Genomic DNA, 17,304 nt, shown 5'->3' with positions numbered 1-17,304 from the left:
CTCCAGGATGAGGTGCATGCCAACTTCTCACTTGACCCACCCAGAATCCTCTGCCCTGCTTTGGTGCTGTTGACAGTGGTGCCCATCACACCTGTTAAAAGAGACAGCAGGGTAGCTCTCGTAGCAGCAACAGCTTTGCTGACAACAGCAATTGGTACCTAACATGCCAGTGGCAATGGTACTCAACGGAGTGAGGAGACCCCTGGAAGGCAGAGTAATATTCATCCTGGCTCATGACCCAGAGTTGTCTGTAGTGCCTCTGGCTGGCATCACCAGGCTTTGTGAACTGCCTAATAATTTTGCCAAGGAGTGGGAGTGAAGGTAGAAGGTTTCTCAGTAATTAATGTAGTTCGGGCTCAGACTTAACACTGGTTGCTTTTATAACTCTTACTGTATTATCCTGTCTAGAGGCTGATTATGTATTGAATGAAGTTGTACGTTCCTAGGCCCTAACAGGGAAAGAAGGAAACAGGCCTGGGTTTGAATGTCTGTCTCACCACATAGATGTATCATCTGTAGGCAAATAATCTAACCCTCTGAACTCTAGTTTCCCCATCTGTATAATGGAGATGGCAGGGACTTCCTGATAGGGTCATTGTGAAAATTCAAGATGTGTGAAAACACTCAACATGTTCTCAGCACAGAGTAGGTTCTCTTATATTAGCTTCCTTTCTTTAGTTTCTGCTGTAGGTTATCCTGTGTGTTTGCTTTTCCAATCAAAGGTTGCTTTTTACCTTGTGACTTCAGGTTGAAACCTTCCCTACGACTCCTCTGTCCACCTTGGATCACAAAACATTTCCCCCTGTGCCCTCTGTTACGTGCTTGTGGCATTTGGATAATTTAAGAAGGTATAGAAATTGCCTGCTTTGACAGTAGCAAAATTTTGCCCAAAGGAAATAAACTAATGCTTATGATATACAAGATGTATGAATTGTCAGTGAAGTAAAAAGGGTGAAATATGTTATCTGAGCTAAAGCTAAGACCCCTGCTTGATCTCTTATCTTCTCACAATCCTTCAACAGGACTTCATTGACTTAACTAGAGAAACCAGACCAAGGGCAAAGGATCGCAGTGGACTCTGTGTGATTGACCTGACAAGATCTGAGGAAGAAAACAGACCCATTGCCACTCTTGACCTGACTCTAGAACCTGTTGCTCCTGCCCAGAAGGAGCCAGCCAGTCTTCAAACATGTGCCAGCCTCTCCAGCAAGGAGGTGGTGGAAGGGCAAGTGGATAGAAGCTCTCGGCAGACAGCACAGAGAATCATTAACAGTGATCCTGTGGATTTGGACCTTTTGGACGAAACTGCATTTGAAGGTCCTCAACCCCCTACATCCATCAGTGGGGACTCTGTTTATCCAGCAGAGCCAAACTGTAGCTCAACCATATTCAAAGGTGACCTTGGCTTCTTGGCAAGCCTACAACTATCTTCAAACGTTCAGTCCCTCTCCCCAACAAGCAATAATGGTAGCAGCAGCAATCGAAGGGCACCCTTGCCATGCCCGCAGCAAGATGTGCCTTGCCCACCACAAGCCTTGCCATGCCCACTGCGCACCTTGCCATGCCCACTGCGCGCCTCACCATGTCCACCACGCGCCTCCTCGTGCCCACCGCGAGCCCTGTCATGCCCATCACAAACCGTGCAGTGCCAACTACAGACTTTGCCTCACCTGCCTCAGGAAGTGCCATGTCCTCCTCAAGATGTGCCATGCCCTCCACAGAATACTCCAGGTCCACCTCAGGGCTCATCTTGGCATCCTCAACACTCACCAAGCCCACCTCAAGACTCACTCTGCCCACCTCAAGATGTAACAGGCCCACCTCAAAACATATCATATCCACAGGGTGTGACACACCTGCGAGACATGTCACTGTCCCTGGGAGACGTGCCACAGTCCCTGGGAGACATGCCACAGTCCTTGGGAGACATGCCACCATCCCTGGGAGACATGCCACCATCCCTGGGAGACGTGCCACCATCCCTGGGAGACGTGCCACCATTCCTAGGAGACGTGCCACAGTCCCTGGGAGACGTGCCACAGTCCCTGGTAGACATGCCACAGTCCCTGGGAGATATGCCACAGTCCCTGGGAGACTTACCACCGCCCCTGGGAGACATGCCACAGTCCCTGGGAGACATGCCACCAACCCTGGGAGACATGCCACCATCCCTGGGAGACATGCCACAGTCCCTGGGAGACTTGCCACCGACCCTGGGAGACATGCCACAGTCCCTGGGAAACATGCCACAGTCCCTGGGAGACATGCCACAGTCCCTGGGAGACTTGCCACCGACCCTGGGAAACATGCCACAGTCCCTGGGAGACATGCCACCAACCCTGGGAGACATGCCACAGCCCCTAGGAGACTTGCCACGGTCCCTGGGAAACATGCCACAGTCCCTGGGAGATGTGCCACAGTCACCAGGAGATGTGCCACAATCATCAGAAGACATGCCACAGTCACCAAGAGATGTGCCACTGTTACCAAGAGATATGCCACAGTCACCAGCAGATGTACGACAGTCACTAAGAGACATGCCACAGTCACCAGGAGATGTGCCACAGTCACCTGGAGATTTCCCACACTTATCAGGAGATGTGCTGCGTTCACCTGGCGACGTGCCACACTTGCCAGAAGATGTGCCGCACACACTTGGAGACTTGCCTCATTTGCCACGAATCAGGCCTGACTCTCCCCCAAACGACATACAGAACCGCGACACGCCTATGGACATCTCAGCTCCATCCTCTCCACGCTGCTCTCCCAGCCCACAGTCTCCACAGTCTGAAACTCCCTTAGAGAAAGTTCCATGGCTCTCGGTCCCAGAAACGCCAGCCAGAAAAGGGATGTCACTGTCCCACCCGGCCGGCGCCGCGTTGGCCCGGGTACCAGCACAAGCGCCGCGAGGCGGGCCGCACAGCAGGCCGTGCCTGCACAGGCTGAAGTTCTTCCTGCGGCCTCCGGTGCATCACCTCTTCTTCCAGACACTGATCCCAGATAAAGACTCGAGAGAGGTGAGCCGCCACGTCTTCCCCTAGGGATTAGGCGCCCTCGCCAGAGGCCTAGCATAAGGTTACTGTGCTGTAAGGAGTCCGTGCAGGAGAGGACGGGCCCAGCATGAGTTTGACATCTTTATCTTTCCCCCACTTACGGCACCGCTCAGTGCAGAGTCAGATCTGGGTTCAAGTTTCAGACCTGCACTGAAAAACTGGTGCTGGAGAAGTCACTTGGCCTTTCTGAACCTAAGGTTTCCTTCCTGTCTGTAAAGTGGAGGTGAGAATAGATCTGGCAGCATCTCATTAATGAGATTACATGTAGAGCGCCTGTTAGAGTGTCCGGCTCACCACAGGCTTCCGTCAGATGCTTCTCTTCTGTTCCTGTGCCTGTCCATCCCCGATACCCTCACTACAGCGCCTGCATCACAGAGATGATTATGCTCATGACACTTCAGTGCCTTCAAAATTATTACTCTCTAACTTTGGGGGAGGAAGCTCAATTTTAAGATTTTTATTTTAATTCAAATATAGTTGATTTTACAGTATTGTGTTAGTTTCAGGTGTACAGCAAAGTGATCCAGTTATGTATTTTTTCAGATTATTTTCCACTATAAGTTGGTACAAGACATTGAATATTGTTCCCTCTGGTGTACCGTCAATCCTTACTGCTAATCTGTTTTATGCATAGTAGTTTGTATGTGTTCATCCCATACTGCTAATTAACCCTCCCTCCTTCCTTCCCCTTTGGTAACCGTAAGTTTGTTTTCTGTGTCTATGAGTCTATTTCTGTTTTGTATACAGATTCATTTGTATTATTTTTTTAGTTTCCACATATAATTGATGTCATGTAATATTTGTCTTTGTCTGACTTACTTTACTTAGTATGGCTCTGTAAGTCCATCCATTTTGCTGCAAATGGCAATGTTTCATTCTTTTTTATGGTTGAGTGATATATATATATATATATATATATATATATATATATATATATATATATATATATGCCACGTCATCTTAAACCAGTAGTCTGCTGATGGGCATTTGGGTTGTTTCCATGTCTTGTGTACTGTAAATACTGCTGCTGTGAACATTGGGGTGCAGGTGTCTTTTCGAATTAGAGTTTTCAACAGATACATGCCCAGGCGTGGGATTGCTGGATATGGTAGCTCTACTTTCAGTTTTTTAAGGAACCTCCATACTGTTTTCCACAGTGGCTGCACCAGTTTACATTCCCACCAACAGTGTAGAATTCCCCTTTCTCCACACCCTCTCCAACTCAATTTTAAGATTTTAGTGGCCATGCGCCTTCCGATTGGTCTTCATTGATCTATAAGAACAAAACCAGACGCATAAGGAAAAAAAAAATCTGTGGCTCTGTCCCCCAGCATGAAGCCTTTTTCATTATAGGTTGCCACATTCCTAGCATTAAGACTGGCTTGAAGTAGTTCAAAGAATTCAAAAGGTACATTCTCCTCTTGGAGCAGTCAGTGATCCAGCTTAGCACATGTCAGGCATTCACACTGATTTGGCCTTGGAGAGTGATTTGTTTTTCCTCTATTTTAATTGTTCTATCTTCTCCTATGCTTCATGTCTTCTCCTTCTGGATGGCTCTCCTCAGCCACAGGCTCATTCTCTTTCTTCCTGTGGGTTTGCCTCAGGTTGGTCGATACATCATTTCCATGATCAAGAGCATGTGGGGGCCTTCAGAAAGTTGGTGTTTCCCTAGTCAAAGCTGTAGTGAAGCCGTCCGTAGGCGCAGATTCACCACCTTCTGTGTGCCCATAACTCAGATCACAGGGTGGCAGTTAGGCCACACACACTGAATTCTTCTTCTTTATTTCTTACCTTCTTAAAGAACCTCCGCCATCTAGAATACATCTGTAATTCTTTTCCGTCTTCTCTGCTTTTTGGGGGGGCTTTTTATAAGTACTTCACTAGGTCATTTTCCCCTAGAACTTTTTTTTTTTTTAAAGCATGATGTATTTTATTTTCTCTTCTATTCAAATTTATTGGGGGTTTTGGTCAGTTTTACATTATTTTTAATGAGATATAGTTGATTTACAGTGTTATATTAGTAATGGGCAAAGGATTTGAATAGACATTTCTCCAAAGGTGCTTAGTATCATTAGTCATTAGAGAATTGCAAATCAAAGTCACAAGGGGATATCACTTTACATCCACTAAGATGGCTATAACAATATTTTTATTGACGTATAGTTGATTTACAATGTTATGTTATTTCAGGCGTACAGCAAAGTGATTCAGTTATCTTTTTCAGATTATATTCCATTATAGGTCATTACAAGATTTTTAATATAATTCCCTGTGCTACACAGTAAATCCCCCCCAAAACTTCGTAGCCAGTCTCCATGCTGCCACTTACCAGCTATTGGCCTTAACTCTTCTGAGTCTCTTTTTGTTTAGCACTAAAGTAAGTCATAATGCCCGTATCATAGTGTTGTTTGGCTTAAAGGTAAACATATGAAAGTACAAAGCCACCTTTCAGGGCTATCGAAGTACTCTGTAAATATTAGTTCCCCTTAAGGATAGGGGCATCAAAACAATTTATAAACTTCATTTATAGAGGTCTCCATTTGTAGGTAAGTAGTGATAATACACGTTCAAGGTCATAAAGTGCAATGCATGTAGAACAGCTACCAAAGCGAGATTTTTGTTCTCCTATCTTCTCTTGCTCCTAATTCTCATCACATGCCATTCACAGCATTGGTCTCTCATCAGTGAGAACAGGGTTACCGTCAGGTGATTTGAGACATAAGAAAGCTAACTGGACTTCTCTCCTCCAAATTTCCTGGGAAGGCACTTCCAACCAACACTGTTTTACTATTACATATAAACTGTCAAAACTTTGGTTGGTGTTTTAAAATGAATACTTATTCTCAGATTTTAAAAATAATGCTTGCTTAGTATAAGACATTTTTAATATAAAATATTAAAAAATAATTACCCGTGGTGCGATCAGTCAGCATTTATGATTGTTAATAACTGGGTATATTTCCTTCCCAGTTGCCTTTTTATATGTAGGCACTTAAAATTTTTTAACAATTGAGATTTTTAACAAAAGTATTTTTCTGTTAGTTTTTTTGTTGTTTATAAAGAGTGTGTATGAGTTTAGAGGGTAGCTCTGGAGCTAAACCACCAATGTATGAAACCAGCTTCTGCCATCTGTTGCATGACAAATGCTTACTCTCTAAGCTTCAGTTTCCTTATCTATGAAATAGGAATAGTAATAGCATGTATCTCTTAGAGTTATTGTGAGAATTAAGTGAGGACAAGTTAAATATTCAAAAATTATTGTTATTATCATTATTGTTGTTACAATATTCCCATATCAAACCTTTTAATGTTTTTCTTCTAATTATGAAGGTAACATGTGTCTATTACAGAAAAACTGAAAAATACTAAAGAACATGTAGAGGAAAAATCATCCATCATTTCACCACCCAGATGATAGAAAACCACTTTTCACATATACTCTCTCAGTCTTTATAAACATAGTGTTTGGGGGTAGGAATGGGGGTAGGCGTTGAAGCAACCTAGTGTATACTATTGACTCAAAAAAATCAGAACAGAATTCTTCTAACAGTAAAACGTATTTAAAATCTCTCTATTCACCTCTCTGTTTCAGTATTTGTTATTGTAGCATAACTACCCCTAACCATCTCATCGCTCTCACTCCAGAGTCAACTTCGGCTAGCTCTTGACTCTTTTGTACTTTCCTTCCTATGCTGTATTTTAACACGGACGAAATCATGTTATATGTAGAATTTTGAATTCTCATTTTTTAACTTAATATCAGCATTTTCCCATGTCATTAGAAGTTTTTTAGATAAGGCCTTCCAGTCTCTATTTTTAAAATTATGAATATTTAAGGTACATGGAAAACTTTGCTGTCTTCAACTTGTTTCAGAACCTCTTCATTTTATCTATAGAAACCCACCCTAATTTATTTCTTTTTATCTCTACAGAGCAAGGGTCAAAAATTAGAACCCATTCCTCATCGAAGACTAAGAATGGTAACAAACACCATTGAAGAAAATTTTCCCCTGGGGACTGTGCAGTTTCTGATGGACTTTGTGTCACCCCAGCATTACCCACCCAGAGAAATTGTGGCTCACATCATCCAGAAAATCCTGCTCAGTGGCTCCGAGACTGTGGATGTCCTAAAGGAGGCCTACATGCTTCTCATGAAAATTCAACAGTATGAACCTTAGCTGTTAGCATATCTTCTAGGGAACTTGGACTCAGAGCACAGCTTTCTCCTGCCTAAGCTTTATTCAGCTAACCCTTAGAGAGGGTGACTTAGTATATTAGTATCATTTGGATTGCAAGTGACAGGAAACTCAATCCAAACTGGCTTTAACAGCGGGTAAAAGAGAATTTAATGATTCATCAAACTAGAAACCTAGGAATAATATGTGACTTAATTCAGTTCAAAAATGGTTGTCAGGATCCACTTTTCAGCTCTGTTTTGCTTCTGTTTTTAGGATTCATATGGTAGCCTTTTCAGCCTCCAGCTTTTTTGACACTCTTAGTACAAGAGGGAGTCCATTTCCTTTATAATCACACAAGAGTTCTCAGATTGAGTCTTGTAGACTTTAATTGGCATAACATAAGACATGAGTGCATCTTTGGGCCAGTCATTGTGAACTGAGGGGTAGAATCTCATGATTAGCTCAACATGCTTCACAGGCTTCATCCCGGTCCTAGCAGGTAAAGCCAATGGGCTAAGAATAATAGAGAAGTTGATTTCTTTAAGGCAAAATTGGGGTACTAATGCCTCCGAAAACAGAAATGGATACTGAATAGCAAAAAAGAGTGAAGTTCAACTACCCTCAGATGAAATAGTATTATACCAAAGGGTGGGCAAGAGCACTGAGGGTGAGAGGAGGCTTCTTGCTTCTATCATCTTCCAGATCCCACCCCTTCTTCCACTAACCCCACCAGAATTCTAATTGATGTCACTTTACTTTCAGGCTACATCCAGCTAATGCCAAGACGGTAGAATGGGACTGGAAGCTCCTCACTTATGTCATGGAAGAAGAGGTAACATAACAACTACAAGTGTAAATCTTTTGCAGAGGAAGTTTTAACTAGAAACAAAAGTGACAGTAAATCTGATAGTAAAGTCTTCACCATTATTCCTTCCTTTAACTCCCCTGCCCACCAAAAAATTCCTATTGAAAAGATATGCGCTGTCTTCCAACTCAAGATTGAATACACTCATTTATCCCTCTCCTTCTTGAGACCCCATTTATAATAACAGTAAATAAACAGAGAAAGTTATAAGCCTATGGCAATGAAAATAAGTGGAAAGACAATAGGTTTGAATGACGATTGGAAGAGCTAAAGGAAATGTAAGAGTGATGATTGATGAAGGTAGGCAGAGAAAGCTACAAGCTAGACTACACGAGGAAGGGCTGTAACCAAAGAGGGAGGGAGTCCACCCTTTAGAGCAGAGAAGTTTTGGACTCAGAAACACAATATATAAGAAGATTGGAGTAGGGTATGAGCTGTAAGTTTGTTAAAATCTTGTAGGTGGAACTGACAGCCTCTCCATTTTTGAATACAGAAAAATTAGTTGCCAGGTTACATACCCTTCAGGCAAAAAAAACAGAGGATTCATTGTCTAAAGAAATTGAATGAACCACCTGTCTTAAATGAAGGCAGCTAGTGTAGAGCTGGTGCACCAGAAAAAAATGTCTTCTGCATTCTGACCTTTAGGGATTCCTCAAGTTAATTGCCAGCTTGCTCTCTGCTCACCCAAAAGCACTTGGATGGAGCAAATTACTGTCAGCTTAGAATTCTATACTCAGCCAAACTATTAGTCAACTGTGACAGCAGAATAAAGACATTTCCAGACATGTATGAACTTGAAGAAGTAACCACACACACCATTTCATAGATTACTTGAAGATGTACATCCAGAAAATAGGGGAATAATCAAAAGAGCGGGAGGCACAGGATCCAGAGAACACTGGATCTAATCCAGAAGAGTAAGAAAGAGAAGTCCTGAGATTACCACAAATAATAGACTTAGAGGGCAGTCATTCCAGATTAGAGCAAAATAACACAGGGCTTTCAGAAAGGATGATCTGGGAAACACCACCAAGATGGTAGACAAGGAAGCTCCAGGCCCTTGTTCCCCGATGGAGACACCAAGTTAACAACAATGTATGGACCAGAATACCTTTGTGAAAACTCTATAGAGACCAGCTGAGAAGTTGCAGTACCCAGGCCAGTGCATAACCAAGAAGGGGCTCTCCTGAAAGGACTAGGAAAGTCTGTGGTATTTTGTATGCCGATGCCCCCTCCCCCAACCCAGCACAGCACAGTGAAACTGGGAGGAAGCCTCCCGTAGCCTGGCTTCTTCCTTGGAGTGGAAACAAAAAAGTAGATGTCAAGTCCAATGTTCTGGCTCGTTAGGGAAATGGTTTCTGTCTCACCTGACTCAGAGCACCGTTGGGAACAGTGGCATCATTTTCCAGCTGAGAAGAGAGGTGAGCACTGCAACATTTATAGCTGCAAAGAGTATACAGTTTCACAAACAGGTCTCTGGAGGAGCAAGAGACTGTGGGCTCTTGAGAAGAAATATGGGCAAGCCACTTGGGAAATTAAGGCAGATAAAAGCACACACACCACCTCAGAGAAAACACATCCCCAGAAAAAGTCTGAGAAGTCCCGGAACCTCTAGCCAGGCCAAGTGATGAAGGTCTTGCCGTGCATGAACTCAGTGGATAAAGACTGGGAAAGATGGTTGCTTTTTTCAAATGTTTGAGTCTCAAAAGAAGATTACAGGGCATACAAAGAAACAAGGAAATGTGGCCCAATCAAAGAAATGAAATAAAGCTCCAGAAACTAACTCTAAAGAAACATGAATCTCTCAACTTCCTGACGAAGAATTTTTTTAAACTATCTTAAAGATGCTCAAGGAGCTAAAAGAGAATACAGATAGACGACAAACTGAAGCAGGAAAATGATGCATGAACAAAATGAAAATATTAAACAAAAAAAGTATAGAAAACACACACATTCTGGAGCTGAAAATTACAGTAACTGAACTGAGAAAGTCACTAGAGGGGTTCAACAGCAGTCTTGATCAGGGAGGAGAAAAAAAATCACTGAACATGAAAAGGTCATTTGAAATCATTAAGACAAAGGAGCAAGAAGAAAACAGTAAAGAACATTGAAGAGTGCCTAAGGAATTGTGGAGCACTGCTAAACGGACCATAAACACGTTGTGGGAGTCCCAGAAAGGGAAGAAAGGGGGTAGAAAGCTTATTTGAAGAAATAACCCCAAAACTTCCCAAATATGAGGAAAGAAATGGACGTACAAATTCAGGAAGGTTATTTCCAATGAGGATAAACCAAAAAGATCCATAGCAATATATGTTATGGTCATGCTGTCAAAAGTTACAGACTTTTTCTTGAAAGCAGCAAGAAAAAAAGTGACTTATCATATATAAGTGAGTTTGCATAAGACTATCAGCGTATTCTCAGTGAAAGGTTTCAGGTCAGAAGGCAATGGGATGATGTCTTCAAAGTTCTGAAAGAAAAAAACTGTCAACCAAGAATATTGTATCTGGCAAAACTGTCTTTCAAAACTGAGGGAGAGCAACAGGAGAGAAATGACACATCACGTACAAGATCCTCAATAAGATTATCAGCAGATTTCTCATTGGAACCTGGAGGCCAGAACGTAGTAGGGCTGATATATTCAAAGTACCAAAGAATAAAACTCAGCCAAGATTCTTGTATCCTCCAAAACTGTCCTTCAAAAATGAGGGAGAAATAAAGACATTCCCAGATAAAAGCTGAGGGAGTTTGTTACCACTAGCCCTGCACAGCAAGAAATGCTAAAGAGAGTCCTGCGGGGTAAGATAAAACACTGAGCAGTAACTTGAAGCTAAATGAAGAGATAAAGATGTCAGTAAAGATAAATGCAATTATAAAAGCTATTACTGTAACAATGGTCTGTACCTCTACATTGATTTTCTGTATAATTTAAGTAACTAATATGTTTTTAGTTCCTAATCTCAAAGCTAGTATTATTGTAACTTTGTAAATCCACATTTTGTCTTCTGCATAATTTAAGAGACTAATGCATTTAAAAGAATTATTAGTTTATTTGGGGGCACACAATGTATGAAGATATAGTGTTGTTATATCAATAACCAAAAGGGGTGGGAATAGAGCTGTAAAGGAGCAGAGTTTTTTTATGTCATTGAGGTTAAGCTAGTATAAATTCAAAATAGAGTATTATAATTTTAGAATGTTTAATGTAATCCCCAGAGTAACCACAAAGACAACAGCTGATAGAATGTATACAAAAGGAAATGAGAAAGGAATGTAAACATTTCACTACAAAAAATCAACTGAAGACAAAAGACAGTAGTGCAGGAAATGAGGGACCAAAAAACCTGTAAGGCAGTTAGAAAACAAACAGCATAAGGACCGAAGTAAGTCTTTCCTTATCAGTAAAGGGAAAACGACAAATCTTCATGCCTGCCAGCTGTGTGACAGACACACTGGCTTTGGTGAGGTTAGAGTTATCCTCACGCAAATCACAAGGACACTGGGATTCAGAAGGCGTTAAGTTAAATAAGGGATGGAGCTGAGTTTCAAACAAACAAAAGTAAATGAAGAAAACCCGTGCTCTCTACCTGCGTCAGTTGGGCTTCAACAGTGAGGATCACTTCACCTCTAACAGGAAACCTGGCTCAGACTTGCTTATACAATACGGATATGCACCAGCTCATATTACTAGAAGTTCAGCAGTGGAGCAGACATGATGTTTATTGATCTAGCACCTTGGCTAGATCATCTTTCTGTCCCTGTTCAGATATCCAGTTTCAGGTTTATCCTGAGACTGAGGTTCGGTGAGAGGAGGAGACCGATTTTTCAAGCTCTGGGATTGCCCTGTTTGCCCTGATTTGTAATGACCTAGACTGCCTGCTGTCTCGCAAAAGCCTCTCTTTTAGATACGGACACACTTACTGACTCATGAGCTTCTCTTGACAGTATTTAGGAGAGCCCAGTGCTCACTGTCATCCAGGAGATTGAGATGAAATACTTACTTCTCATTTTGTCCCTCACCCAGGGACAAAATCTGCCCGGGCGAGTCCTTTTTCTGCGTTATGTAGTGCAGACCCTGGAAGATGACTTCCAGCAGATCCTGAGGAAGCAGCGACAGCACCTGCAGCAGTCCATCGCGAGCACTGTGCTCTCCTGTGACAAGCAACCCCACAATGTCAGGTAACCAGCCACCTGAGCCCTGGGATGCCAAGAGGGAGGGGCTGGAGGTGGGCAGCTACTCGAGTCTGGAGAATGTCAGGCGGGTGAGGTTTCCTAGTAACCACGCAGTATGCCAGGGACAGTTACTACGGCTACTGACAGTCCTGCAAGGAGGCGCCTCTGTGCCAACCATGTGTCAGGCACCATGGCTTGCATGGTTTTTCTCCCAAGACCATCAGACTTCCTTTAGTCTATTTCAGGATTGTTCACACAACCTCATGAGATCCAGAGGGGGAGCCTTAACTTGTGTAAAACTTTTCGCAGCTTTTATAAACCTAGATTTATGTCCATCCCCCTGAGTAACTCAAGATGAATCTCATTTCTCACTATTACTTTCTGAAAAGTCTGTTACGATAAAGGTCGCGTGGCTGACAGTGAGGTACAGTAAGTTAGCAAACACATGTTCTTTATTTGTAGAATCAGGGCCAAAGCTTCTGGAAGCTTCAGAGTGGGGAACTACCATATCCTTATACCAAGGAGGGAAACGTGATTTCTAGGGTTAGGATCTCAGGCTAGAATTTTCCTCCTGGAACTCCAACCTGTGCTTCTTTTGGAAACAGTTCTCACCAGCATTGTGTTTTTTCAGAGCATCATTGAAATTCTTTCACTCAAAGTTATGTTCCCATATGTTCATGCATATTTATTAAGAATAGTTTTCACTGGCCAATGTGGGATATAGACTATTGTAACTCCTTTAATAAAAAAGAAGGAAGTTTCCTTATGTTTTTAGTATCAGTCAGCTTTTTCTCCCTTCGTTTGCCTGCTTAGATCCATTTCCCTAGATGTAGCGTTTTATGTGAAGTTGATATGTTAATGCTTATAGGGGTAGCAAAATCAGTGGGTAGAGAATCCACAGAGAGCACAGGATAGCATTAGCATAGTTGGATTTAAAATAGAAAAATAACCATTTAAATAATGAGAGCAACTCTCCCGACCATTCTGCCTTGTGAGCATAGGCATTGGATTGGGAAATGGAAGACACAAACCCAACTCAATCCAATAAGTCACTCACTTTAATTTCCGCCTCATGGTGTGAGCCTTTCACTTCATAGAGTGTGACTCTCAGGTTTAAAGAGAGGCATTTGTGGTCTCTAAATGCAAGCCACATCTCCCATTTTGTGCTTTATCAATGAGAAAAATCACTACCAGCTGTATTTAATTCAGCAAGAAATGGTTATTAGATAGAGGTTGTGGTTACATGGATATATGCATTTATTTATCAAAACTTCTCAAACAACATAAAAGTGTGCTTTGATTCCTAAGGGGTGGAACAGTTCTCAGAGCTTTCTGAGAGGCTGTTCCCAGGTTACAATCCACAGGTTGGCTCGAATAAAATTTTCCATTCCATTCTTAAAAAAAAAAAACTCATCAAACAAAAAACCATGTGCAATTTATTTTATATAAGCTACACCTCAAAGATAAGTTATTTTTTTTTTAAGAGTAATGGTAAGTCAGTCTCCTTATGATCCCTTCTTAAGGGATTTTCTTTTCTTTCTTAACGGTGCATGCAAAGAGTAAACTAGTTCTACAAGATTTTAGAAATGCGCTACCCATCAGACCCCCCCATCCACATTTCCCTTTTCCACGGGGGTAACTACTTCCAACTCTTATCTAAGTGATTCTTTGAATTTTTACCTCTTTGTGGCTGAATAACCTGCTTGTGTTGCTAATTCTTGATTTTTCATTGTTAGCTACTATCTATTGAGTCTCCACATGAAAGATGAGGCAGTAGCTTTTCTTCCTCCCCACCTCCTCCCCCCACAACACACACTTCCCAGCCTCCATACCATTAATATTAATTATATCATAATTTTGTTTCGATTGGTATTCAGTGTTTTTATCACTATGACTGCGTGCACTGGTCAGAGTTGAGCCAAGTACTAAACTGTGATTACTCTTTCTCTCACACCTTTTTTGTTTTCCTCAGGGTTCGTCATTGCCTCTCTTTTAGTCTCCTCGTATTCTGTGTGCATATCCGAAGCAAACACCAAAGTCTCTGCCGTTTGGCCTGAATATCCCCCTGACGATGTTTATTCATTCTGGGTAGTCTTAACAGGTTCTTCTTGAAGATCTGGGGTGGGATGTTTTGACCTCCTTCAGTCTGGGTTTGTTGTCCTCTTTGCCAGTCTTTGTCATAAATGTGAAAATCCCCTTCACCTGTTTCCAGTGTTGGATCTCTGTTTCCTGTCTTCTCTTTTTTGGTTTATTCCCTCATTTTGATGGGTGAGTCTCCAGTAGCTTCTTAGAAAGGTATGGGGGTAGTAAAATTTTTGAGATCTTGTATGTCTGAAAATATCTTCATCTTCCCAACTCATTGATTAGGAAGTGAGTATAGATGTTGAGGTTAGGAGTAACTTTTCTACAGATCATTAAAGGAACTCTGCCGTTGTCTTCTAGCTTCCAGAATTCCTGTTAAGAAGCCATAAGCTACTTTGATTACTGATTCTTTGTATATGCCCTGATTTTTCCCTCTGGAAGTGTATAGAATCCTCCTTTTGCCCAGCATGCTTATTGAAGGTCTATGTTTATCTATTAGGCTGGGTATGCAGTGGGCCATTTCTTATCCTCCATTCCTGGAAAACAGAGTTTTCATTCCTGTTACCATGTTTTTAATTTCCAAGAGCTCTTCTACTTTTTCTTTAACTATTCCTTTTTAAAATTAACAAACAGTATTCTGTTCTTGTTTTCTTTCTTGGATCCATATCTTTTTATATCTTTGATGATACTAATGATGGCCTTTGTTTTTGTTAGTTCTCTGTATAATGTCTGCTTTCTCCAAGTTGCTTTTTTGAGGAGCAAGGAGGGTTTATTTGGGCTATTTTGGTCTTTATCGCTCATGTTAGAATATTCCCAAACATGTCCGGCAAACCTTGATAATCTATCCAAGTTTAGTGGTGACATCAAAAGCTGCTGGAAGCCCTGAGTACATGGGAGAACTTGTCATTTCTGAGTTTCCCTGTAGATGGAACTGGCTGCCCGTTTCTTAGAAGAGACTTTGTCATTGTCTCTAAGTCTTTCCTCTTGGACTGGATGGGTTTTCCAGAAAAGACTTCCAGTCTCCTACGTGAAGGATAAAGACCAAGATGCCAGGTTTTTGGAAGACAGGTGTGGGAAGCTGGCAAGGGTCTCTGCATTCAACATGCCTAGGTTCACGTCATGCCCCTCGTTTCGCTTTGCTGCCTCCGCTTCCCAGCTGTGCCTGGTACCCCAGTCCAGAGGCCCTGTTTTACCTCTTCACAGAGTTGACCTGTAGTCTTCAGGGTTGGGGAAGGAGAGCTAGAGGGTCTAAAAGGCCTTTAAACAGCTTACGAGCCACCGTATTTATTTTAACTCACCCCCTTCCACCCTCACTTCATGGAAACCTTGTGTGGCCATTTGTAGCACTTACTGAAGATTTTTTTTTTTTTTTTTTTTTTTTTGGTAAATAGGGTTAAATAGAATTGCTCTTCTCTACCGCTGGCTTAGGATTCAACTTTCTCAATTCTGCCAAGTCAGTTAAAATTTATCCCTTTGCCAAAGTCATTGACTTAGATTAAACATCATCTAAACATGACATTTGCCTTATTTACTTAGTTAATTGGTTACTTTTGATTTTGTCATTAACATCTCTTAACCCATCCCTTAAATCAAAGGCTGGGACCTTGATATTACCTACATCTAACCACACATTCATCCCCCATCACCCACTTTTGTACCTTCTTATACCCAAAGTAACTGGCATCCTGAATGTTCATCATTTTCCTTTCCTTTTTATGTAGTTTTATTGAATCTGCATGTGTTTCTATAAAGCATATATTTTTATTTTAGTTCCTTTTACCTGTATGTGACTATCATGCTGTTTGTAATTGATTGGCACTTTTATATTTCAGTTAATATTACAGAGTACTAAGATTTGTCAATCTTATTACCTGTCACTGGAGCTTATTCATCTTCACTACTATGTAATATTCTATTTTGTGACTAGACTTCATTTTCCTTCCAGCTTCCAAATATTCTCTGTTATTATCTCCCTTCCTTTTCTTCCTTTCTTTGTGGATTTTTTAAATAATTATTTACAGTAGTATTAGTGGGATTTTAGGAGGGAACAAAATCAGATTTATATTCTAATCCACCATTTTCACATGGGTTACTTAAGTGATCATCAGAAGTAATTCTGACTATATAAGATGTTTTTACCTTACTAATTTTGAGAACCTACACCCTTTATAAAGTATGTCTCTACTGTACATACGCTAAACCTTGATTATTAGCATTAATAGCTGGCACTTAATAATAGAAAGCCAGCAAGGTCACCCAGTCCAACTTTCTACCTTGTCAAGAAATGTTCCTGGTCAGGAAGCCACATATGGTGCTCTTTGACCTTGGAGATACCTTTCAGTAATTATAACTTAAAGAAAAATGTTGATATTTTATTTAGCTTTTGTAGCCTTACTGCAGTTAAATGTGGGGTTTTCATTAGACTTTTTAAATACTGAAAATAGCCCCAGGGCCCTCTCTTTGCCCTCAGGGAAATGTAGGGGTCTATGAGCCTATGTTAAGGTTGCAGTTCTGAGCACCATACAGTAAGAAAGAGCTGAAACTTTTTCTTTCTTTATCTTTTTTCCATTGCAGGGATGTCATCAAGTGGTTGGTCAGAGCAGTAACTGAAGACAGATTAACTCAGCCCCCAGATGAGAATCAAACCTCTCCAGGAACAGGAATCTTGAAGGCCAGCAGTAGCCACCCTCCTCCCGAGCCCAACCTGACAAAGAACACCAATCAGCTGTAAGGGGCAGGCAGAAGTTTTCTCTCCTGGGGCTACTGGGGTGTACTGTTTTAGAGAACAGCCCCACTCCCTAAGAACAGTTTCCCCCAAATTAACGAGCTCTTGTAACTTAGGCTGATTCTTACTAAAGGCTGTCTTAGTTTGACTGAAGGCTGAATTCCTAATTCCAGAGGTAAAACAAAAGCGGGCGCTTTCCCCCTAGATGAATAGGATTTCCCTAAGGGAATA

General features: G+C 41.6%; 1 protein-coding gene across 3 annotated transcripts in view; it reads left to right on the top strand.

Moving 5' to 3' along the window:
- Positions 1–17,304, top strand: part of SIMC1 (SUMO interacting motifs containing 1) — a 56,392-nt gene that overhangs the window by 17,498 nt on the left and 21,590 nt on the right. For 2 of the 3 annotated variants that reach the window (XM_032465043.1, XM_032465044.1), the window contains exons 2-6: positions 1,023–3,017; positions 6,986–7,218; positions 7,994–8,063; positions 12,118–12,272; positions 16,923–17,075. In XM_032465043.1, coding sequence (XP_032320934.1) covers positions 1,023–3,017; positions 6,986–7,218; positions 7,994–8,063; positions 12,118–12,272; positions 16,923–17,075 — 2,606 coding nt within the window. The remainder of the gene's footprint in view (positions 1–1,022; positions 3,018–6,985; positions 7,219–7,993; positions 8,064–12,117; positions 12,273–16,922; positions 17,076–17,304) is intronic. The other variant, XM_032465045.1, reaches the window with a different exon arrangement.

The sequence above is a fragment of the Camelus ferus genome, chromosome 22, assembly GCF_009834535.1.
Source record: "Camelus ferus isolate YT-003-E chromosome 22, BCGSAC_Cfer_1.0, whole genome shotgun sequence".
NCBI classification, from domain to species: Eukaryota; Metazoa; Chordata; class Mammalia; order Artiodactyla; family Camelidae; genus Camelus; species Camelus ferus.
The sequence above is the reverse complement of the archived record's forward strand: the minus strand, read 5'-3'. Positions and strand labels throughout refer to the sequence as shown.